At 37.4% G+C, this 26,678-nt stretch overlaps 1 protein-coding gene across 1 annotated transcript in view; it reads left to right on the top strand.

Moving 5' to 3' along the window:
* The window catches only part of cfap58 (cilia and flagella associated protein 58), a 196,508-nt gene that overhangs the window by 53,012 nt on the left and 116,818 nt on the right, over positions 1-26,678 (top strand). Inside the window, exons 10-11 of the mRNA XM_056456599.1 lie at positions 5,016-5,177; positions 8,055-8,201. Of these exons, the coding sequence (XP_056312574.1) occupies positions 5,016-5,177; positions 8,055-8,201 (309 nt within the window). The remainder of the gene's footprint in view (positions 1-5,015; positions 5,178-8,054; positions 8,202-26,678) is intronic.

The raw sequence follows: 26,678 nt of genomic DNA, 5'->3' as shown, positions 1-26,678 counted from the left end.
ATCAAAGTCATTGTTAAGGGTGTAGGTTACTTGAATAATAGATAAATTAGTCAATAGATTAATCTTTATGAATATAATTGTTAGTAGCAACCCTAATTGTTTTTTAAAAGCATGAATTGTTCTTAAAATAAAATGTGACCATCAAATTATTAGCATATTGTCAATTTTGTAATGTAATGTAATTTATGTTAGTGCATTTATTGTGTATGACCATACATCCAAAGCGCTTTACAATCATGAGGGAGGTCTCTCCACACCACCACCTGTGTGCAGCATCCACTTGGATGACGCAACGGCAGCCACAGGACTACGGCACCAGTGCGCTCTCCACACACTAGCTGTTGGTGGAGTGGAGAGACAGATTAGCCAATTTGGTGTATGGCGATGATTGGGAGGGCATGATCGGTTAAGGCCGATGGAAGGAATTTGGCCAGGACACCGGGGTTACAACAATTCTCTTTACGAGAAATGCCATGGGATTTTCAATGACCACAGGGAGTCAGAACCTCAGTGTAACATCTCATCCGAAAGACGGTGCTCACTCACAGTAGAGCATCCCCTTCACTATACTGGGCCACACAGACTGCAGGTTTGAGTGCCCCCTGCTAGCCCCACTAACAAGCCCTGCTTAGCTTCAGTGAGTAATCAGTCTTGGGCTGCAGGTTGATATGGCTGTGACATTGTAAGAAGTATTCTTGTAAGAAAAGTTTTTGGGTATACAGAATATTACTAAAATTATTCTTAAAGGGATAGTTGACCCCAAATTTTGAAATTACCTCATCATTTTCTCTCCCCCATGTGGTTTTAAACCGTTAGTTTCTTCTGTTGAACTCAAAATAAGATATTTTGAAAATTGACTTCTGTAGTAGGAAAGAAATGACCGTGGAAAGGAAGTCAATACTTCCCATCAACCAGCATTTTTCAAAGTATATTCTTTTGTGTTCAACTGAAGAAAGACGCTCAAATACAAATCTGAACAAGTTGAGGGGTAAGTAAATGATTACAGAAGAACTATTTATTAAAGTTTTGTGTAATTTTTGCTATGTGAATACAATGGCATCCTAAAAATTTCAGATCTCATGACAAACAAAAAAAAACATTTCTAAACTTTCTTTCTTGTCGGCTTAGTCCCTTTATTAATTTGGGGTCGCCATAGTGGAATGCGTTGCCCCATTTCTAAACTTACTGTAGCTTATTTATTTTTCCATTACACCATGCTGTGTTCTAATAGAATAAGCCCTACGACTGCTTTTTGAATCCGGCCCCCAAAACGCAATTTCTCTTCGAGCATTTTCTAGGTTAGATGGTTTGACATCTGACATGATTGATGACTTTGTGCACTGCAGTGCTTCACATAATCACCCAGCGGACAAAGCTGATCACTTTATTATGTGTTGTCCTATAGGATGACATTAAAGGGGATACAAAAAAGAAGACTTTTGGCAGGTCCACATCAGTGAATTTAGCAAGATTTATTGAGGAGATGATGGAGGAATTCCATGTCCTATGATTTAAAAGGCCCTGGAGCTGACTATAAATTGCAAGTTGTTCAATTTACAGAAAGTTACAGCTTTTTTGGGGATGATTATGTACACAAAGACACTAAAGAAGGGATTGAAGATGCAAGTTAAAGAAACGATTTTTTTTCACACCATGATACCAATCTTTAAATTGAATTCAGGCTCATTGTAGATATGTAACCCTATATACATTTCTGGAGATCACGAAATACGTCCTAGGAGGTACGTATTTTTGCAGTTTTTGTTTTGGCGAATTCACAAGAGGCTGCTGTGTACGCTTTTTCAGATCTCAATTTTCTCGTGCGAATGTAAATTGTGTCTGCTGTTCTTGCGTAAATCCACCAGAGGCCGCTATCGACTGACTGACTTACCGACCTACCTATTGATAACCTGCTTTCTAGAACATTTCTTCGCCATATTCGAACCCCATCATCACGGTCTACTTCGTTCTGCATCTCAAGTCCACAAACGCACATGGCGAGCTACTGGGCAAACTGGTAACAGCGGAAAAGCTGTTTACAATGAGGTAAGCGGTCAGCCGGTAATGTAAAAAGAAACTGAAGCTGTCAGTGGTGTCATACCGCCCCATAGCGTTCGTTTAAAAAAAAAATGGAGACATACGTAGCTCTGGATGCATAATTCGCACTCTCAGAAAATATATACAGGGGTATGTTTTCACAATGAGCCTGTGTTGATTAAATTAAGTGGTCCAAATGCATTTAAAGAGGCTGGACAATGAAACTAAAACGCCTTGAAACGTTTTAGATCACAGTAATTCATTAGTATGGTGTAGGGCCTCCTTTTGCAGTCAATACAGCATCAATTCGTCTTGGGAATGTCCTGCACAGTGGCTAGATTGATTCTGAGCCATTCTTCTTGCAGCTGGTGGAGGAAAATGTTTCCTGACTCGTTTCTCCAAAAAACCTCGAAGTGGCTTAGTAATATTTAGATCGGGTTACTGTGCAGGCCATAGGAGATGTTCAGCTTAAATTTTATGTTCATCAGACCACCAGTCTTGCTGTGTGTATTTGTGAAATATCATCCTGATACACTGCACAACCTTCAGGATACAGTGTTTGAACCATTTGGTGCACATGGCCCACTAGAATGGTTCCTATTACTCCTTCATCATTTACAAACTATGAGTTCATCCAATCAAATCAAATTGTCAAATCGTCTCCACAAAAGCTATTAAACCCTGATTATGAACATGTGAGTTTGAATAACATAGCCTTGAATACATTCGGCTCTCAACACAACACAAAACTTTCTTGCACTTTTCCTCAGGACAGTGTAAATATCTTTGTTTTTCTTGTGTTATTTCAATCAAACCCCACTGAAACTGTGTGTTTTTATGCTTTACTAAATGCGAAGTGAAAAGGTTAACATGGATTGGCAGCTATTCAAAGTGAGGCAAAATTCAATAAAAGCAAGTTGCTCGCTTTTCGAAACTTCTCCTGATATGGATGTATCTGAGTTAAAGAAAAGAAATCAAAACATGACAAGCTGGGGAATAAAGTAAAGGCAATTTCCAGTCTGCATTTGCATCAGGGCAAGGTTGCATAACCTCCCAATGAATAAGATAAACATGGTTGCAAAATGTTGGCAGAAAGGCTGTACCAAACAGCAGGCAACAAAAAGATGCTGCCTTATATTATACTCCGGTTTGTCCAAAATCTATGAGAGCATCACATTTATCCTTCACGGATAAGAAAATCCCAGAATACACTGCGATGGCCTAATTTTCATCCTAGGCATTCAATCTAAATCAGCAGTTCTGAACCTTATTGACTCGAAGGCTCCCACTATTCAACACAATACCAAAAGGCCTCCAATATTATATTAATTATACATTTATGAGTGTTGATTTAGGTATGTTAATTAACCACTTTTAATCAAAATTGATTTGTAATTCCAAGTTGGTAGATATATATCAGGGGTCGCCACAGCGGAATGACCTGCCAAGTATTCCAGCAAATGTTTTATGCTGCAAATATCCTTTCAGCTGCAACCCAGTACTGGGAAACCCCACACAATCCTACATTTACACAAACTAAGGCCAATTTAGGCCAGTTTAATTAAATTCTCTTATAACACATGTGTTTGGACTGTGGGGGAAACCGGAGCACCCGGAGGAAACCCATGCCAACACGGTGAGAACATGCAAACTACACTCAGAAATGCTCAGAATCAACTGGCCCAGCTGGGACTCTTGCTGTGAGGCGACAGTGTTAACCACTGTTAACTGCCCCATATATCATATTATATGATTTTTTAAATTCTTATTTATGTGTTGTTTAGCATTTTACTTAGGTTCTTTTTTTATTAAATTACCATTTTAATTGCAGTGCTATGCAAAAGTTTTGGACCTCGTACAAAACGTGTTACGTGCTGAAACGGCTGTCTTTGTTTTGGTCTTTTAACCCACCCAATGCCAGTTTAGCCAATTATAGCTCAGCACCCCGAGTTGCCTTGTTGAAAAAAACAGCGTATTTCATTCATTTATTGAATACACAACATGCTTTGTGATGAGATTTGCAGTGATGAGCAATTTGGCTGTTTGCACCAGACGAAACACGACAGAAATAACTACAGCCATTCAGAAATACAGAATAGAGCACTTACTGCACTCCTATGTTTTATAATGCTAAGGTTTATAATCTAATTAATACATATTAAACCTCTTTAATATTATTCAATCTAGACGCTAAATCACTTATATGTGTTGGTTTTGACTCACAGCTGTTTATTTCCAAGATCTGAGGTGAACTATCTGCTTCTTCTTTGAGTAAATGGAAATAAATGTCATGTAAAATAGCATTCAAACTCACATTATTAGCAGTTAACACTGAATATAGCACATGAGGTGTACCTGAGATGATCATTGTCAGTTTTTCCTTTTTTTAGCTGCAAGAAAGCCGTTTCTAAAATATCAATTCGAGCACTTAGTTAGAACAAAACCTCCTTTTAATATGGAAAGTATTTGTTCTATCATGTGCCATTGCTTTTATATAGAACACGATGTAAATCAGCCTTAAATCAGTCTTTAGGCTTGATAGTCAGGGTTGCTCCTATTGGTCCTCAATCTGGCAACCTGCGCTAACATTTGTTTTGATCCAGGAATGCAATAGTTCAACTAGTTCAACCACTGGGTATCAAATTTACATACTGCACCTTTAATAGCAGTTTATAAAATTATTTTTATACTCCTAAGGAGAATCACATTTTTCTCTAATTTTCGGATAACTGGGCAATCCCAAAATGCATTACAATATCAGAATCTCATCCAATGTTCCATTTAAATCAAATAAACCTATTTTACTCATTACTTGATTGTATTATGCATAGTCTTTGTTGAGTGTGTGTAGTTACTGGATGCGTAGAAAGTGTCTGCCTATACAGTGAACAAACATCACCTCATTAGATTTTAAACAGAGCTGCAGATTAGAAGTGTTCTTTTATATTTAACCCCACTCTTTCTTTCTGTTTCTACAGGTTCTTGAGAATATCGAGGACATTAAACTGAAGGAGATGCAGATATTTGAGTATAAGAAGAGGATCGCAGAAGCTGAAACCAAGCTGAAGCAGCAGCAGAATCTCTATGAGGACGTCAGAACAGAGAGGAACCTCTTCAGCAAGAACCTGATTGAGGCCAAGGTAAGATTGTGTGTATGTGTGTGTGTGTAGACCTTCATGTCACATACAGTACCAGGTCCATATGATGAGTTCTTATTCCCCATGGCAGCTTGTGTGAACTTGAAATAATCATTAATCTTTGTCTTCGAATTTGTTCTATATATACTGTATGTGCAGTAAAAAATAGGAAATTGGCATGCTTTAAGGCCTGAAAAAGTACACAAATGCAGACCTTCTTGTTTCTTTTAGTTATATAAAAGTCATTTTCACAAATCAATGTGATCAAAATGTGTCAGAATGAAATGTATAGCACAACACAAGTTGCATTCTCAGCAATGCTACAAAGAAATCCATAGTGGGAATTAGTGTGAACTCTTTTTCCACGGTCAGTTTTCTGTTTCAGGTTTGCTTCAGCCATGGTTGGTAGAATTCTTGTTGATCAATTAAATTTATTATACATTTAAAATAATGCTTTTATTCATACACCATAATGTCATTAAAAACAAAGTATCCAACTATTAATTAAGGAGAATGGATTTTTATGTAATGATGTTCATTTAGTAAACATGTCTGTCAGTCTCTGAAAAATGACTAAAAGACATAAAAATCTGTTTGCAGAGTAATGTTTCTGGACTATGTGATGTTCAATCTCAAAATAAACATCAACTGAGCAGAATTTAGAAGCCTTTTGTTTGTGTTTTTTAGGTGATCAAAAAAATAAAATAAAAAAAGTTTTTTTAATTACACACTTATTCAAAGGAGTTTTCTTCCAGAAATAGGTATCAAAATAATGAATTTCTAAATATTGTAATTTAAAATCCTTTAAAATTCCTTTAAAAATAAATTGAGCAGAATTAAAAAAAAAATATTTCATAAAAATTGTTTAAATCCACACTTATTCATAGAAGCTTTCCTCCAGAAATATGTATCAAAATAATTCTTATAAAACTACTTTTCTATGTTAGCCAGGACTCACTTTTGGGGATTTACACCTACCTAATTTTAAACAGTAACAGTTCTCGACCCTAGTGAGCTACAAACAAAAATTGGGTATCATTGGAAAGAAGACACTTTGAGCTTTACTATTGTCCATGCTCAAAAATATAAAAAGTTATACATTATGAAAGAATGAGAAAAAGTTTTATTGTGTTCAATATTTGTTTTCCCTATACAAACACAGGAAAACATTAAGGTAATGAACTAGAAAAAAATGTCTTGAAAGCCAAGTGTCTCATGAGTCTATATTTCAAATTAAATGAAGATAGCATGCAAAATGAGATTTTTGCAAAAAGTTATATCGTTGTCCATCTCTCCCTCATTGTCAAAGGCATTTTTTTCAAAAATGACCTTCCAAAACTAAAACAGTAACAGTTGCTGAATAATTTAAAAGAGCTCGGCTCTGCAAGTGCCAGCTATTAGATATAAAGGCAAGGCAAGGCAAAGCAAGGCAAGGCAAGGCAAGTTGATTTATATAGCACATTTCATACACAGTGGCAATTCACTGTGCTTTACATAAACAGGAATAAAAGAGACAAGTATAGTTAAAATAAAACAAATAATATAAAAACAGATGAAAACAGCGTAAAGACAGCAGTTATTCCATATTCCAAAACCCTGGTGTATCATATTTTCTCATTTTACTCTGGGACTTTACCCCCTCTGTGGACTTTTTCAGTACCTATTAATCTATTGGACGTCTCCAACAGATTCAATTTTTCACCTAAAATTGAATAGTTAAGCTTTACAGCTCTAATTACATGCCCCCCAATTTCAACTTTCTTCTGGAAGTAAATCGCACGGCCCCTGATTTCTACCCCCCCAAACGTAATAAAAGGTCTTGATCTCACCCGGACACCAGGGACCCAGCCCCAGCACCCCGCAACAGTTGTCTGTGGATCTCACTTATTGTAGCATTACATTTTTTGCCTGCTCAAGAGCCGATCACAGCCTGCACTGGGTTGAGGCTGGAAGGGCACCCGCTGTGTAAAACATATGCTGGAATAGTTGGCAGATCATTCCACTCTGGTGACCCCTGATAAATAATGGACTAAGCCTAAGGAAAATGAATGGATGAATAAATAAATAAATATAGAATAAAAAATTATAATAAATATAATAAAAAAATAAAATAAGACTCATCCTGCAATATACAGACTTTAAAAATGAATTAAACAGGGTTGAAAAATGAAGGAATGAACGAATGAGCGAACAAATGAACGAACTAAAAAAAAAAAATTAAAGTCTTTTAATAAATCCAACTTTCTGGATCATGGAAATACACTGCCAATGACACAGTTGTTTGAAAATATTCTAATGTATTTATTTATTTATTTTAACTGAATGACAACATCATTACAATCAGACATCATTATATTAAATAATTCTGTTTCAGAAACTGACATTTTTCAGGCCTCGCTGATGAATGGAAATTTCATATTTGGAAAATAGCAGCATTTATCTGTAATAAAAATGTCTTGTAACATTATAAACGCCTGTCGCTTTTGATCACTTGAATAAATCGCTGCTGAAATGTAATCATTTCCTTCAAAACCAAAGAAAAAAAATCATACAAATCTCAAACATTAATGTCACACCGACACAGGGAAGAAAATGACACTTGGGAGTCTTTAAAGATGAATGAGAGAAGCCTTGAAAACTGAAGTGACAGTCTCAAGTGTTAGACGATGTATTTTTCAGACTGTCCTTTGTTGTCACCTTTCCCTTGATGACCCGTTCCTGCTACCTGTCGCTTATTATTATTATTTTTTTGACTTCACCATACCAAAAAAAAATGCATTTGAATGTGTGTGTGTTTTTGAGACCGAATGCCTACCTGTCTGCCTTTGTGTCTGTATATGTTCATTCGATCTCTTACAACCTCCCTGTGTTCACTTCCAGGATCAAAATGCTGAGATGAGACGCAAGGTGAAGATCGTGAACCACATGTTCGAGCAGCTGAAAGATGAAATAACAGCGAAAGAGGTGGCTTTAGACAAGGAGCGCCAGGAGTTCCAGCGTGTCGAGAGAGAGCGGGAAAATCTCAAGGTAACCCATTTCATCCTCAAGCGCTACATGTCTCTTGTTCTCTTTCTTTTGTGTATTTATGGGTTTAGCTGGTATTATGCCTAGTCACTGTCCTCGCTTGGTATGATGGGACATGTTTTTTTGTCGGTTTGCACTGAATGTGAAACTATTCGTGTGTTGAAATTCTTCTGGGAGTGAAGAGATTCGAGTGGACATGGCATTTTAACACTGTGTGCTTATTAGTGTTGGGTAAGTTACTGCAAAAAAGTGCTGAATTGCTAATTGCATTATTAAAATTGCTTTTAAATTACTTTGACTAAAAAGTAACATAGGCTGCTTTTACACTGCATGGTTCAAGTGACCCAATTCTGATTTTTTTTCTCCCATGTGGCACAGATCGGATATCTATGGAAGCCTGTTCCCGCCACTGAATAAAAAAAGAAATAAACACAATGTAAAAAAAATTATAAACTCAGAATTCTGAGTTATAATGTCAGAATTGCTAGTTATTAAGTATGAATTCTGAGTTATAAAGTCATAATTCTGAGTTATAAAGTCAAAATTCGGAGTTATAAAGTCATAATTCTGAGTTATAAAGTCAGAATTCCGAGTTATAAAGTCGCAATTCCGAGTTATCAAGTCAGAAATTCTGAGTTTTTAAGTCGGTTGTCACACAACCTATAGCTAGTTTCAGGCATTCTGTTTAATGCTTTATAATTGCTATTTAGACCAAATGGTCCAAATGGCATAATTAAAAAAGAACAAATCCATACGAATAAATAGACAGCCTAGTTCAACTATATATTTCCTTTTTGAAAGCGTGATAAACATTAAAAAGTCAGATATAGACTTTATGTTGTGATTATGAGCTAATGTGCATGCGTCTTTAAAACTCCATTTATGGCCAGTCGGCATAACAGGAAACTCATTTATATTTTGCAATTCTGACTTTTTAACTCAGAATAATGACTTAATAACCCAGAATTATGACTTAATAACTCGCAATACTAACTTTATAACTCGCAATTCTGACTTTACACTTTTTATTTTTTTTATTACATTTTTTTTTTTATTCATTTATTGTAAGCTGGTCATCAAAAAAATAGGATACAGTCACAATCGGAATTGAACATCAAGATCTGCAGTGTAAATGCAGCCTTAGTTACTTGATAAGTAATTGTTGCAACATAGGCTCATTCTGAAAACGTAGCCCTATATACATTTCTGGAGATCGAGAATTACAGCTGAAGTCAGAATTATTAGCCCCCCTGAATTATTAGCCCCCTGTTTTTTTTTTTTCCCAATTTCTGCTTAACAGAGAGAACATTTTTTTCAACACATTTCTAAACATAATAGTTTTAATAACTCATTTCTAATAACTGATTTATTTTATCTTTGCCATGATGACAGTAAATAATATTTTACTAGATATTTTTTAAGACACTTCTTTACAGCTTAAAGTGACATTTAAAGGCTTAACTGGGTAAAATAGGTGAACTAGGCAGGATAGGGTAATTAGGCAAGTTATTGTATAACGATGGTTTATTCTGTAGACTTTCAAAAATATATATAGGTTAAAGGGGCTAATAATTTTGACCTTCAAATGTTTTAAAAAAAAAAAATTCAAAACTGCTTTTATTCTAGTCGAAAGAAAACAAATAAGACTTTCTCCAGAAGAAAAAATATTTTCAGACATACTGTGAAATTTTCCTTCCTCTCTTAAACATCATTTGGGAAATATTTAAAAAAGAAAAAAAATGGCTGGTCAATTGGTGCTTTTGAAAACACTATCAGTTAGGTTTAGGATGGGGTGAGGGTGGGTGAGTGGTCAGTTGGTTGGTCAGTCAGTCAGTCAGTCAGTCGGCAGTGGCCTCTGGGGCATTTACGTGAGAACAGTAGGCGTGAATGGCACTCGCGAGAGAAATTTGAGATCTGAAAAAGCGTACACAGCGGCCTCCGGTGGATTCGCGAAGACATAAACTGCAAAAAAACGTACCTCCTGGGACGTATTTGACGCTCTATAGAAATGTATTTAGGGGTACGTAATCAGAATGAGCCTGGGTTGAATTTAATTACTTGACTCAATACTGCAAATCCACATATACCGTTGAAGTCAGAATTATTAGCCCTCCTGAATTATTAGCCCCACTGTATAATTTCTGTTTAACGGGAAGATGATTTTTTTCAACACATTTCTAAACGCAATAGTTTTAATAACTTATTTCTAATAACTGATTTTGTTTATCTTTGCCATGATGACAGTACATAATATTTATAAGCTTATTTATTTTCAGCTTAAAGTGCAGTTTAAAGGCTTAACTAGGTACCTGCTTTTGACATAGTGAAATTTGTTATTTTTATGAAAAACAAAGAAATTGAATTAATGTGCAATAATATGTTGATTATAGCAAAGTTTTATATACACAAATGTAGATTTGTTAAAGTTTCTCCCTGTTTCAAAGCTTTTAAAAATGATTACAACATTTTATTTAAATCTATTAAACAGGTAAAAAAAAAGTGCCTAAAAGCTTGTGTCAGCCTATATAGATTGACCCCCTGGATTGTATATTCATATTTGTATAATTTTAAGTTTTTATCTATGTTATTATTTTTATTTTGTACTAGTTAGGTTATTATATGCTAGGATATAATGTTAAATACAGTATGTATATATGAATATACAACAGTATGTATCTTGAATATGACAATGAGTTCACTGTACTCAAATGGCACACTCAGTAACTGCGTCATCAAACAATACCTTTGTTTGTAGTGAATACAGGCCCTCTAGTGGCAAAAATCACATAGTGCGCCTTTAAGAAAACATCAACTGTGTTGCTCATCAGTTATTTCTATTATGAAACAACCACACTTTTGCTTTAATATCAGTACATTTTATTTATTTATACTCTCATTTTATCTCTTTAGCTAGAGGCTTGATTATTAAAGCTCTTTTTTTTAAATCCGACTGGTCATCATCTTCACACATTTGTGGAGCTTGACATGACCAGACAGCATTAGAAAAGTAACCTTGCATTCATCTTTGGGGAGATATTTTTCATAATCCTTTCATTATTACTTTCCAGATCTTTGCGCTTATCAAATACAATGGCACGTCTCATCTTCTCCCTGTCACAAGCTTTCAATATCGCCCTTGCAAAGGATAATATTGGAATATCAAATAGGATCGCACAAAAAAAGGGGAGAGAAATAAAAGAAAAACACAAAAGATCACTCCATATTTTATGACAGAAATATAAATCTGAGTTCAGAGAGGGCTTCGACGCTACGCACTTTCAAATTCAACATCTGACATGAAAGACTTAATGAATATGCAATGCTTTTTGGCAGTTATTGGAGTTGTAAATTATACATGACCCTGTTCTGAGGTATAGACCGGTGGGTGTGGCCAAGAAGAAGACTAGTGAGATAGAAAGAAAGAGAGAGAGACTGAATGAATGTAGCATGAATGAAATAGCAGTCTTATATATGTCTGACTGATGCAACAGGTATCAAACAGAGCTGTTTTAGCTTTAAAGGTGCAGTAGGTCAGCAGTTCCCAACAGGGGGGTCCAGGCCCACAAGGGACCTCAGCGAGCTTTGTGGGGGGTTGCATCATATTTTACAATTTTTTTAGCAGTGGACAATTAGGAGAACGATCATCTTGCTTAAGTTCATTTTATCCCCTGGCTGACCAAAAAATGGACAAATTTGTAGTTCATCCTCCACAAAAAAGATTAAGTCTCACTGATTCGCCTTCAGCAGCTAATACTAATGACCCAAGCATACTGGACCCAGGTGAGGAAGCTCCAAACCTCCAAACGGATCGCAGCACTAGCAATACTGGCAACACGAAATGCAGGAAATACCAAGATAGTTACGTGAACTATGGTTTTATTCCATTTTCTTAAAGCAAAGTGTCCAGCCACAGCGTATTATCTGCGCCAAAGTTCTTTCTAACGAATGCATGAGGCCGTCCAAATTAATAAGACAGATGCAGACGACTTGTCCCCAATACTGCAACAAGCCTGTAGCATTTTTTGAGCGCAAGGCAAAATAATTGACGCTCACCAAAAATGAGGTAAGGGACGTCACAGCTACTAACAAGAACCTTTTAAAAAATTGGCAACTAATATAGGGCCAATTTAAACAATAGAGTCTGGCTGCAGATTTGCACTTGCACGTTCAGGCTTGCACTCTCAGACTTGCACTCTCAGGCAACTCCGCTTCCTCTGCAAGTGACGTCATTTACAATCAACACCTGTGCCCGCTTTCATGAAAGTCCTTTAGTAATTTAACAAAGGGATTTCATTAAGAGTGTTGTGACGGGCGCAACAGTTGCTATAGTTACGTAAACAGATCATAACAAACCACGAATGCTTGCCTTAAAACAGCTCTGCAGTAACGTAGACACATCAGCTGTGCCGTTTTCCATCCGTTAAGCGAGTCGAGATGTTCCCTTATCGAGTCGGTCATTAGATTATGTTTGGAGGAACTATACAACTAGGATGAGATCATGTAGAGACTTTTGAAGCTGCACTGAATTTCATTTGGATGCACTCCTGCCAGACACATACAGCTGAAGTCAGAGTTATTAATTATTAATTATTTTTTTCTTTTTTAAATATTTCCCAAATGATGTTTAACAGAGCAAGGAAATTTTCACAGTATGTCTGATAATACCTGTTTGCAAGGCAAGAGGGGAGTTTGAGCTCAGGTAGATCTCGAGAACTTCCCTGCTGTAGTAACTAATGAACAGATAGTGATTGCTCTTAAGAGATAAGTACTTACTAGGAGCATGTCTATGGTGCCGATTTTGATTAGTCAATTAACTTAAGTTGCATGTTTTTGGACGGTGGGAGGAAACCAGGTAACTTAGGGGAAACCCACGTGAGCACTAGGAGAACGTGTAAACTCCGCATAGAAACGGCGGCTGGCTTGGTAAGGACTAGAATCAGTGACGTTCTTGCTGTGAGGCAACTGTGCTAACCACTGGGCCACCATGCCACCCATCTAGATAAGGAGGAGGAGTAGGGGTGGAAGGGGGGATGGCAAAATGAAGATGGCTGTTATATGAAGCTTAGGGTATTTATAGTGACTTAGGAATCGTCTGATTGGTAAATCATAAATTGAATAATGCGGGAACAGTCGCAAGCAATCATAAGCATGCGATACTCTCGAAATTAGTTTATAAATAAACTTAGATTTGTCCACCTGTCGGGTTTTGGAGACGCCTGCATCACCATATGGGGCATAAGAATAGGACGTGTGATTAGATATAACTCTTTTTGGACCAAACTCTTTTTGGACCACACTTCATTACCATTGTTCATTTATTCGTTTGCTGGAAATTAGAACTGAATTTGGAAATAATTTTGAAACAAATCTTTCTGCTTTACAAACTAAATTAATTATGTAGGCTAATGAATGTCTTAAGTGGAGTGCGTATAACACCGTTTCCTTATCCACGAAAGTAAAGGAGTAAGCTAAAGAGTAAAAGTAAAGTAAAGAGAAAGTAAAGAGGCTAAATGGAGGTGGCTCATTCTTTATCCTCGTGCTGCATATTGTCTGTTTATCTGTTTTCTCACTAGTAAAGCATTCATTTTTTCCACTTACAATGTCCGCCATGTAAATAGCAAATGTGCCATGGCACGACACAACTGACTCTTAAAGGGAATGTGAGACATGTGAGACACAACCCTGTTAGACCATGCACCAGGGCGCAAAATGTATTTTTCCATCCTTAAAATAGCAAAAGTGGATTCGGACGCGCCCTTAATGCTTTAGCGAAATGCGCTTTAGACTTTGTGCCTAGATCATTAAAATACAGCCCAAAACAATTAATTGGTCTCCAAAAAATCTTAAGGATTGTGTTGTTTCAGGTCATTTTAAATAAGCAGTTTGAACATGCAGCAGAAATCATTTTTGACTGCATTCTAGTGTTAACACTGAAAAGTTATTTAAAAACAAACCAGCGTAAAATCATAGATGCCTGGACCTCATTGTATGTTAATATCCAGTGGAGTCGCTCCATCCACCTGAACAGATTGTTTCATAGGAGTGTGGGGCAGTGGTCTGAACAGATGGTTTCAGACTGGAAGGTTCCTCTACTCATGGGGTGGAGGGTTGTGGAGTCCTGGATGACAAGAGTGGAAAATTTCAACTCACAGATCAAAGACCGTCTCTAAACTAAATAGATCCACAAAAAAAAAAACAGACTGTCTGTTTTGACGAATCCAGTCAAATGCTCTTAAGCACTCTCTCCTGGTATCTGACTGCGATAAGCTCCCTTTGAGATCCTTAAAGTCTCATTTTGGGTGAAATATGTTGAGTGCATTGGTAAGGAGCTTGACAGAAAGATTCATTAATAAAAAAGAAAATGAGTCTCAGGGGCTGGTGGGCAGAGACCCAACTCGAGCAGCTTTCCCAGCAGGCCACAGGAGGTGCTGTCTGGAGCCCTGACTGCTTCTCAGGAAGCAACACGCTCTGATGTTCACCTTTCCTTTGAACCACAAACCGAACAAGGAAGACACCCAGTGTAGGAGAAAAAGAGAGAGGAGACCTGAAACTATAAAGCTGGGTAGCCATTCAATTTTGATTCCGATTCACAAGCTCACTGTTTGATTCAATTCTCAATTTGATTCAGTGAATTTAGGTTTAATACAAAAGCTATGTTTCTAAATACCTTAAGTGAACAGGTTTCTAGTGTACAAGGTCATTATTTTCTATAGTCAAATTCACTGTGCCTCATATGCAGTGGTGTGAAAAATGTAATTAAAACAATATGCAACACTACATTGCGCTGTGTGATAAAGTGTTTGGCCCCTAAACCTAATAACTGGTTGGACAACTCTTAACAGCAACAACTGCAGTCAAGCATGTTCGATAACCTGCAATGAGTCTGTTACAGCGCTGTAGACACATTTTGACCCACTCATCTTTGCAGAATTTTCCAACATGAAGTGCCTTTTTAAGTTCATGCCACTGCATCTCAATTGGATTGAGGTCAGGACTTTGACTAGACCACTCCAAAATCTTCATTATGTTTTTCTTCAGCCATCCAGAAGTAGACTTGCTGGTGTGTTTTGGATCATTGTTCTGCTGCATAACCCAAGTTTGCTTCAGCTTGAGGTCACTAACAGGTACTGTTGGCATGGTGTACTTTTTAGGGTGACATGATGGCTTAGTGGTTAGAACTGTCACCTAACAGCAAGAAGGTTGCTGGTTCGAGTCCCATCTGGGTCAGTTGGCATTGTGTGTGGAGTTTGCATGTTCTCTCCGTGTTGGCGTGGGTTTCCTCCGGGTGCTCCGGTTTCCCTCACGGTCCAAAGATATGTGCTATAGGTGAATTAAATAAACAAAATTGGTCGTAGTGTATGTGTGTGCATGTGAGAGTGTATGGGTGTTTCCCAACACTGGGTTGCAGCTGGAAGGGCATCCACTGTGTAAAGCTTATGCTGGAAAAGTTGGCGGTTCTTTCCACTGTGGTGACCACTGATGATTAAAGCGACTAAGCCAAAGTAAATTAAATGACACACACCACTCGCCAGTCCAGTATTTTCACAAAAGTCTTGGGGATCATCAAGATGTTTTCTGGAAAAACTGAGATGAACCATTATGGCTCAGCTGTCATATTTTGTCTTGGAACTCTGCCATGCCTAGTTTTTTTTGCCCAGTCTCTTACCTATGGTAAAGTCATGAACACTCACCTTAACTGAGGCAAGTGAGGTGTGCAGGCGTACAACTGTGGTTGTGGCCATGGGGTCTTTTGTGACCTTTTAGATGATTTGTCGCTGCGCTCTTGGTGTAATTTCGGTTGGCCTGCCACTCCTGGGAAGTTTCTCTAATGTTGTTTATAGAACAGTGGAGAACCTTCCATTCAATTCAATGTATAATAAGTCAAATATTTTTAATTTTCTTCTGTGACAGCTGCTACTCGTGCACGCCCAAAAACAAACACAGCATGCTGGCTAGAAAGATCATTTCATTTTCATTCTCAGGAGTACATTGGAATTATTTAACCGCCCATCGTGATCTTATGCTGCTTTATTCAGAACGTAATGCATGTTATACAGTATGTGTTATTTATTATTAGGCTTAATAATATTGGCTAATAATAATATTACATATCTAAAAAAATATTATTACATCATTATTAGATATTATTATATTAGTTGTAAAAGTCTTTGTGCCCAGCCCTGAAGCAATGTTAAACTTTACAAAAAAAAAGTGTGGCAACCTGAAACTCTCAACATAATCTTTGGAGAGCATGCGTGCTTTACCCTTGCTAATCAAAGTAAGGACCTAGCTCTGTTTAGATTCCTGGGCTAATGAAGGAAAGCCACAGAGAACAGTAGAAAAAGACCAGTCATCATCAAGAACAGAAGAGTAGATGCAATTACTTCCAGAGGACCAGAATTTCAGACGAGATCATTTGGTAAACAGTCAACCTCTTCATGTACTTGCATACAGCTATTTATACTCATGGAGACTGAGTCATAAAATCCTGCACATTCTGCAGCACAAATATATGACATTATTACTTAACGTGTACTTACAGTGTACTTAAATAGAAAAGTACTCGGGTAAGGTAACTGCATGGCTTCAGGGGTAGATTCAGTGAGAACACTTACAGTGTAGCTGTTACCCAGTTTAGATAATGACTCTAAGTACTGTACATTGTGTACATATGTGAAATCAGACATGAATAAAGTGCCACCTCGACTTCTATTCTTTTTTATTCCTTTCTGAACATCTGTAAGTGATTTTGAAAAATGTTTGTTATTTTACAGTATATCTACTTACATGCATTTGCGGTGTGCGTATTATCGCCGATGGCCAATAGACATCACAATGCTGCAGCAACATGCTCGCGAAAAGTACACACTTATGCCCCATTTACACTAATACATCTTAGTTTTAAAATGGCATTTTAGAACAAAAACGATCCACATCCACACTGGCGTTTGATTTTATGCACATCACGTGACCACGTGACGTCCAGCTTCTCCAGCCTTCAGCGCCTAGACAAGACATTTGGCCATAGGAGAAATGGTCGTGCTCAACTGAGCCTGGCTTCTCTCGAGGTTTTTTAATTCTTCACTTTCTCCAATTGGTGAAGTTTTTTCCTCGCCGCTGTCGTCACTAGCTTGCATGGTTCGGGGCCTGTAAAGCTGCGCATCGATGGATTTCCTCTTTGGTGTTTGGACTCTCAGCACTGAATATTAAAACACACTGAACTGAGCTAAACTGAACTAAACTTAAACACTGAAAACTTGACTGACACTGTTTCAATTTACTATGATCTTCTATGTAAAGCTGCTTTGACACAATCTACATTGTAAAAGGCTATACAAATAAAGGTGAATTGAATTGAATTGAATATTTGGTGCTCTCATTTTCAGAATTAGCCTGGGTTGAATACTTTAGGATTGATCTGCTCAACCCCAATTATCTGATTTTACAGCATTGTTAAAAACAATGTTTAAACTAATGTCTTTACTGTCATTTTTTATCAACTAAAAAAAAAAGAGGTGAGCCTCAGGTCAATACTTGACTTTGAAAATGACCTTATAGATTCTAAGCTATATGTTTAAATGTACTAAATGCATGTGCAGTTACACTGACATTGAAGAAACTATTTGAACGTCTTTTTACTCTTTTTAATATTAAAATTTATATTCCTTTCAGTGGATAGTAAAGTTTCTGATGTTCATTGTTGAACTGAATGTGGTGACAGAACATTCGTTGTTACAAAGGCCGGTACAGTTTTAATATTGCTTTAGCAATGCCATTTTAGCTGTCTGAAAGAGATGGTAACATTACAATAAAAAACTGAAAGTGAATGCATAATCAACAGACAGTTTTTATATGATTGCTTCTTTAATTGCTGTAAGTGTTCAGTCGCTGTATAAAAATGTGTCATGTTGCCTTGTGAATAGTGCTGCATGAAAACCAGACTGTGTAATCCAAGTCAAAAAATTTTCCCAGGCATCACTTTACAAATATAGAGCAAAAGGAACTTAAATAGACTGATGGGAAAGAAAATGGCAGCAAAGAAGATCGACAAACAACTAGAGAGAAAGAACGAGAGGGAGAAATGATGAACAAAAGCTATCTTTCATGTTTGGAGGTGCCGCGGGGACGTGCTGCAGAAAACTTTAAATTGATAGGGAGTTCACTGTAGGCTTATGTAACCCTCTCTGGCATTTCCTTTCTTTCACCTTCATTCATTTGTTTTCTTGTTTTTTTGGGTGAGCCTGTGTCTCACCCTTTGCCTTTTGTACTCTAAAGCATACAGGTGCCCCAGAGCTGCAATTTGCCTCTGCTTTCTTGTCTGGTTCTTTTGCCTTCTCCTTCCTGTTTCCCAGCACTTCTCAAGTCAAAACCGTCATCCGTTTCACTCTTTAACAAGAGGAAGAAAGATCCAGAACATCTGAATCAAGGCGCTGCATTGAAAAACCTTGAGAGTGCTTTTAGAGCTAGCGTGTGCTTTAACTAATTATAAGTAGTGATGCTAAGTCGCTTTTCCATTGCGTAGGATGGTATAGTTGTCACGGCTCAGCTCTGTTTAGTTTAGTTTCTCCAAAGACTATAGAATACACAAGACATGTCACTTATATAGTTTTGAATAGGGAAAAGTGTAACGGTTAATATGACGAATGAAGACCCACCTACTAGTACAGGAGCCAATCATTGATCACTACAGACTGACCATTCTCCAGGGGAGAAGCTCAGACTAGACATGTGCTTTTATGACAGTTTTTTGTGGTCAACAAACACACTGGAATCTTAGTGAATACTTGCTTCATAGACATATATAATAAGAAATATATCCACATAATGCTTGACATCTGTACTTTTAAATGAACCCTCTACACTTGAAAACAAAAGTTTTTTGATTTTGTAATCTGTATGAGACAAACACAAGGTATAGTCCATCTTGTCAAACGCACATCACATCACATGACAGCAACTACTCAAAACGCCTTGTAAACAAAGAATCGCTTTCATGTCTGGAGGAAATTCGCCATCAAGACCAAGTTGTGGATTACTTCAGAAGAGCATCGCGATCTGACGAAACATTATCCAGAGGATGATAATGTGTAGAGCGGCCATAAATGAGGTTGGTGTCGTGATCTCATTGTTTTCGAGTTTGAATGTGCATTAGCTTGCGCACCTTGAAAAAAATCAGATTTAGTTTGATTCGAACTGTTAGCAATGAAACTTATGAGATGGTTGTTGTTTAATTTTATTTGTGGTTCCTAATATGTTATGTAATCGTAAGCTTGGCTAACAGTTTTGGAGAATTTGATGTTTCCCCATTCAGACAGAATGCTCAAGCACACTGCCTGATTGGTGTTTCAAATATGTCCGACGAGTGAAATGACTTACCTTAAAGGGACTTTGGTTTTGCTCAGCTCAGTTTACATCTTTAACTAAGGTCACAGGTTCTGTCGTTGCAAGCGTAGTTTATTGATTTGATGTTTCTCAAATTCATCGTTCCGACTAACATTCAGAAACCTGTAAATAGAAACATGGTTCCTGGCTGTGTTCTTTACCGAGTTATCCCCCTAAGAGCTATTTTTTTCAAACATTCCAACACTGAGATATATTGGATAAAAAATGTATGTCTATGCGTGTAAAGGAAATAATTTAGGATTTAATTAAGGTATATAATAAGGGTATGAAATTTCTCTAAAGAAGTTGTTACTCAATCCCATTTAGACGTTGATCACACCGAACACTACGCCTTTTTTGAATGGTTTACTAATAGCCGAAAGCTTACCCTGTGTGCCTCATGTTCTGCCATTGAGCTGTGTGACTGCACTTGAAAAAAGTCAACTCCGAGTGAAAACAGTGCGCTGTCAGTCTCTGCTTTTTCATTCTCCAATCAAATGATTTAGCCAGAAAAATAGCTCTCTGCTACTCTCACATGGTTGCCCACTGAAGCTAAGCTGGGCTGTGCCTGGTCAGTACCTGGATGGGAGACAACAAGGGAAAGCTAGGTTGCTTCCAGAAATGGTGTTAGTGAGACCAGCAGGGAGCACTGAACCTGCAGTTTGTGTGGGTCCTAACACCCCACTATATTGATGTGGATTCTATGCTACTCACTGAGTGCCAAAATTTGTCCACTGGTCTCTGGCCATCTTGGCCTCCTAACCATCCCCATATCATAATTGGCTTCATCACTCTATCTCCTCTTCATGTTCAGTGTGATTGGCTCTTTAAAGCTTCTTAACAGACATTTTATGTTATAGCTAACATGGTTTAAATGATAGATCAGTGACGGAGCAACTACGGTTTTGAGAACCACTGATTCGTACTATGGTAGTTCAGCCTCGAGTTAGGTTAGTTTATGAAGCATATTCCATATTAGTACCGTTTCAAGAGTTCACACTTATATATTGCTTGATTATAATAGCAGATTTGGCATGCTGTCCTGGGAGAGAAACTTGAGCTCGGAGATAATTGAGCCCAAGGCCTGTTCAATGAGCATGTAAGGGGGTATGAGATCAGGTAGTTCTCGAGAGTTCCCAGAATTCGTTTGCCCTATGCCTTGATTAAGTACTCATATATTGTTCCTATTGGTTTATCTAAGTTGCTTATGTCACATGTCTTTGAACTGTGGGAGGAAACTGGAGTACCGGGGAAAACTCACGAGAGCAAGGGGAGAACATGTAAACTCCACACATAAATGCCAACTGGCCCAGCCAGTACTTGAACCAGCCACCTTCTTTCTGTGAGGCAACAGTGCTAGCCACTGAGCCACTGTGTCGCCCAGTCCTAGATTAACCTACAAAGAGGAGGAGGGAGATGGGTGGATGGGGAGGTTCTTCAAAAAAACGAAGATAAGGGAGTAAAGTTAGACGGGATATTTATGTTGAGCTTGGAATGATCTGAATGGCTTGCTAATGATTACGGATGGGGGACTAGCTGCGATCAATCATATCACAGGCTCTTCTCGAAATTAGTTTGTGAAACTTCGCTTAACGTTTGTGGGTTTATTTCTACAGTTGCGCCACGTTCTTAATTTTTCTTTCCATTCCGGGCCTTCCCATTGAACTCAGTTCCTACCAATAAGAGAAATTCTATCTACATAGAATTTATGTGGCTTGGGTTAGTGCAGAAGTTCTTCAGAAATGTATTACATGCCCATGCTGTTTTTACCCTATTTGGAAGGGTCGTGAATATTAATGAACTCTGCTCTGATTTGCTGATTAAACGTGTGATTCATCTTTCCTGTATTTGGCATTTTCGTGTTACTCCAGAGCTGTCCTGTTTTCAAAATAGGTCCCACATACATAGAAAAAAAATAATTAGCTATGTTAAAAGTAGAACATAAGGAAACGTATTGTTGTTATCTCCCCGGGAAACATTGTGGCCAATCAAACACTACAGGGGTGTTATGTCACAGTCTGTGTTATGTTCTGATTTGCATATTTTTTCTGCGGTCCTTTGCTAAAATGAAATTCGTATGAGGAGGAAACAATGATGTTTGAAGCTCATGGTATGCCATTTCCATCTACTGAACACTTATTAATCAACAATGCACAAGGTAAATACAGTTTTTCATTCAATGCCAGCTTTACTGCATATAGGTTAAAATGCCTCACACAAAACAAAACCTGGAAAACACAATCATGAAACAAAACATCAGTATGTAACCTTTATTGCATTACTATAATTTAGCTACTTTGTTAACATTTTGCATTTTCAAATGCAGCATTTTCAAAGCCCTGCCAACATAGGAAGCCATATGTTTGATTTTCAAAATGTCACCAGTCTGTTTCTACCTCTGTGCTTTGAGGAATACGTAATTGAGCTTTAAGTGGTTGGAAGCCTTTTAGTATGTCGTTAACAGTCATTTCTGTTTTTAGTCTTTCCTTCATAATGCTTTTTTTGTATGTGTCATTTGCCCCTTGCTTCAGACGGAAGGCCACAGAATGTGAGAGATTCATTATTCAATAAAGTTGTCGGCCACATGCAGATGGAGGGAGGCAGGGGAACATGCCATTTGCCCATTTTCTCATAAAAGCTTAATTCATCTCATTTATTATTCTTACGGGTATGTCTCTTGGTTAGTCTTGAGTTTATGTCCATAATGAACTGTGAAGGAAAAAGCAGAAGGCAAGGAAATGTTCTGTTCGACAAGCTTGAGGCCAATTAGGTGATTTGACCAATTGAACCCAAATTTGTGATGGCTAGAGATTGACAAATAAATATACAAATATACTTTATTTCCAGTGGCATTCAAAATTATGAGAAAACGTTCAATTATTAACATTCTTTAAGCCCAGAAATAACCACAGTCTACAATTTTGAGAAAGAATGAAGGGTATGATAATGTTTGAGTAAATATCTAACTAAACTCTTGATCCTAAAAATCGCACTCAATGTGTTAAGGTAAACGATACATTTTCCAATGTTAGATTCACTAGTTTAGGTGCACCGCAGGGTTGTGTATGCATTCCTATCCTGTTTACTTCATATCCAAATGTGTTTTTTTTACTTGCATGAGAATAATCACATTATAAAATACTCTGTTGCCATTGCATTGGGAACAGAGAATGCGTACCTTGGCTCTAGGACTAAAACAACAAAAAATAAGGTCAAGAATCTTGGTGTGATTCTGGAGTCAGATCTGAATTTTAGTAGTCATGTCAAAGCAGTATCTAAATCAGCACACTATCATCTCAAAAACATTGCAAGAATTAAATGCTTTGTTTCCAGTTTTCAGGACTTGTTCATGCTTTTATCAGCAGCAGGGTAGATTACTGTAATAGACTCCTCACTGGCCTTCCCAAAAAGATAGTCAGACAGTTGAAGCTCATCCAGAGCGCTGCTGCTTGGATTCTGACCAGAACTAGAAAATCAGAGGCAAGGCAAGGCAAGTTCATTTATATAGAACATTTCATACACAGTGGCAATTCAAAGTGCTTTACATAAACAGGAATACAAAAGACAAGTATAAGAAAAATAAAAACAAATAATAAAAATGATAAAAAAAAGCACATCACACCTATCCTCAGATCACTGGCTCCCAGTTACATTCAGAATACATTTTGAAATGTGATTACTTGTCTTTAAAACCCTAAAAGTCCTAGGACCTCATTATATTATAGATATACTCACTGAATTCAAACCTAACAGATCACTCACATCATTAAGATCAAGTAAATTAGAAATTTCAAGAGTTCAGTCAAAGCAGGGTAAATCCGATTCCGATTACACCCCCCGCTGCTGGAATCAGCTTCCAGAAATGATCAGATGTGCTCCAACATCATTAATACTGGGCCTGCTGAGGAAAAATGAGGATATAACAAAATATCAGTCTGAGATTGTGAATTTTGTGCAGTGGTGGGATGTGAATCAACTTTGACTTCCATAAATGTGGAAGAAACTAGCCCATATCTAGCAGCTACCACTGATAACGGCCATTCAGTCGAGTTATAACATTCAAAGCGGGAGGATTGCTGTAAGAGAGTATACATCACTTCAGCCAACCTATGAGTTGTTGGTTTTTAGGAACACAAAAGTAATAGCAAATGATCATAATCATGTTTCATTTCCAATGTATGAAGTACTGCAATCGGAGACGCGATATAGAGTTCCTTTGTGTAAAATAACCATTATAAGAAGTCGTTTATACCAGAGTCCAATAGCATTTTTAAATGGCAAACTACTTTGAAAGGTGCCGTTTGTGTCCAGAATATATCCAAGGTGTCCACTATTCTCAAAACAGTCATTTGTATATAAAGTAAACAGGATAAGGGAGCATACGCAACTCTAAGGGGCACCTACACTAGTTCATCTGCCATTAGAAAGTGTATCGTTTACCTTAACACATTGAGTGCGATTTGTTAGGATGTGCTTGGTGAATTGAGACTTAATTTAGATATTTAGTTAGACATATACTCAAACTGTCATCCCTTTCCATTTTCAGTTGTTCATTTCTGAGCCATGTTACTGAACTTGCTTGGTTCATACTTGGTGTATTATTTAGTAGGCAAAAACACAGTGTCCTGGCAATGGTACTTCTCTATACAGTAGATTCCCATTTTGTGTCTTTTACATGTATCAGTGATCCACTATCAATATACAGGATAATTCAGGACCTCCTATGAGATGTTAATTATAATAATTATTGAAATTTCTACAATAAAAAACACTTGTAGATATTTTCAGATTGCTCATTAGCACTGCTGGTTAGCTTAATTTGCTGCTCATACCTTGACTTCAAATGGCAAAATGACAGCAACATGCAACATTATCCAAGAAAAAGTGGAGATATGAAGGGTTTTGCATTGGCACACACACCTCTTTGCTTAAAAGGTCACGCTTTGTTCACTTCTTCAGGCTGAGTGAAGGTAAAAAAAGGTGATTTGCACTTCCGTCATTGTCACTGCTGGTATTAATTTGTCAGCTACTCTCTGTCAGCCAACCCACAGATCTAACAATTGTCAGCAATATTACGCCTATGACGGAAAGTCAATATCAGCCTTTGGTAAATGGTGACAAACTTGTGTTCATTACATTTCCATGCAGCAGCTGTCATTGCATTCGTTTTCGACTTCACATTTTACCTCGCCATTTCCTCCAGTCCTGTCAGAACGTGTCAATGTCAAAGCATAAGCCTTGCAGGAAATAAGAGCCAGGCCAGTAAAAATACAGTGTAGAATTTGAGAGTGTTACTGTTAAACACAACACATACATACTCTCATAGGTGTCCCATAGGTGTTGGTCATTCTGCGAAGTATGGATTATCTCTATGGATTAAAAAAATATATTTCTATACAGTTGACGTCAGAATTAATAGCCCTACTGAATTATTAGCCCCGCTGTATTTTTTTTATTTGCCCAAATTCTGTTTAACGGAAGAAGTTTTTTTTCAACACATTTCTAAACATAATAGTTTTAATAACTAATTTCTAATAACTGATTTTTTTTATCTTTGCCATAGCGACATCACAAAATATTTTACTAGATTTGTTTCAAGATATTAGTATTCAGCTTAAAGTGACATTTAATGTACAGTTTTAAATGGCATTTGTGGATATAACTACTTATTGTGGTATTTGACAAAGGTTTGGCAAAGTAGTCCTGAACCCATGTTACTGGTAACAGTCTAAATTATCCTTTTTTTCTTTGGTCCGGAGCACACGACATCCCTTTCTCCCCAAAATACCTGAAATACTGATTCATCTGACCACAGTACACACTTCCACTGTGTGATGGTCCATCCCAGATGCTTCTGAGCACAGAGGATTCAACGGCAGTTCTGGACACTGTTAACATACAGTAGGGCTTCCTTTTGGCACAGTACAGTTTTAACCGACAATTGTGGATTTAACTACGTATTGTGGTATTTGACAAAGGTTTGCCATAGTAGTCCTGAGCCCATGTTACTGGTAACAGTCTGAATTACCTTTTTTTCTTTGGTCCAGAGCACACAGCCTTCACTTCTCCCCAAGATACCTGAAATACTGATTCACCTGACCACAGGACATGCTTTCACTGTGTGATGGTCCATCCCAAATGCCTCAGAGGCCAGAGGCTTCAACAGTGCTTCTTGACACTGTTAACATAGGGCTTCCTTGTGGCACAGTACAATATTAACTGGCATTTGTGGATAAAACTACGTATTATGGTACTTGACAAAGGTTTGGCAAAATAGTCCTGAGCCCATCTTACTGGTAACAGTCTGAATGATCCTTTTTTGTTTGGTCCAGAGCACACGTGCATACCTTTCTCCCAAAAATACCTGAAATACTGATTCATTAGACCACAGTACACGTTTCCACTGTGTGGTGGTCTATCCCAGATGCCTCCGAGCCAAGAGGATTCAATGGCGATTTTGGACATTGTAAACATAGGGCTTCTTTTTGGCACAGTACAGTTTTAACTGGTATTTCTAGATAAAATCTGTATTGTGGTAGTTGACAAAAGTTTGCCATAGTCCTGAGCCCATGTGGTGGTATCGAATATAGATGAATGATGATTCTTGATGCGGAATGATTAGGGATCGGAAATCACGGTTGTTTGTCTTGGGCCCATGTCCTTTATGCACTAAATTCCACCAGATTCCTTGAATCATATAATTATATTATGCACTGTTTAAGGTGAAATATCCAGATGTCTTCCTATTCTTCTTTGAGGAACATTATTTTTAAACATTTCAATAATGTTTCATGTATTTGTTGTCAAACTGGCGATCCTCTGCCCATCTTTGCTCCTAAAGGACTAGACCTTTTTAGATGCTGCTTTTGTATCAAATTGTATTAAAATCACCTGTTGACATCAACTGTTTCAAATCACATCATTATTTAACCAATTTACCTGATTACTAACCCTAAATTGATCCTGTCACAACTTTTTTTGGAATGTGTTGGAGGTCTGAATGACAGGAAAGGATGAATATTTACAAATGAAGTGAAGTTGACAAGACAAAACATGCAATATTTTGTGCTCATATGTGAATTTGGAAATCACTACTTT

Source organism: Danio aesculapii, chromosome 1 (genome assembly GCF_903798145.1).
Source record: "Danio aesculapii chromosome 1, fDanAes4.1, whole genome shotgun sequence".
NCBI classification, from domain to species: domain Eukaryota; kingdom Metazoa; phylum Chordata; class Actinopteri; order Cypriniformes; family Danionidae; genus Danio; species Danio aesculapii.
This window is presented reverse-complemented; position numbering and strand designations above follow the sequence as displayed.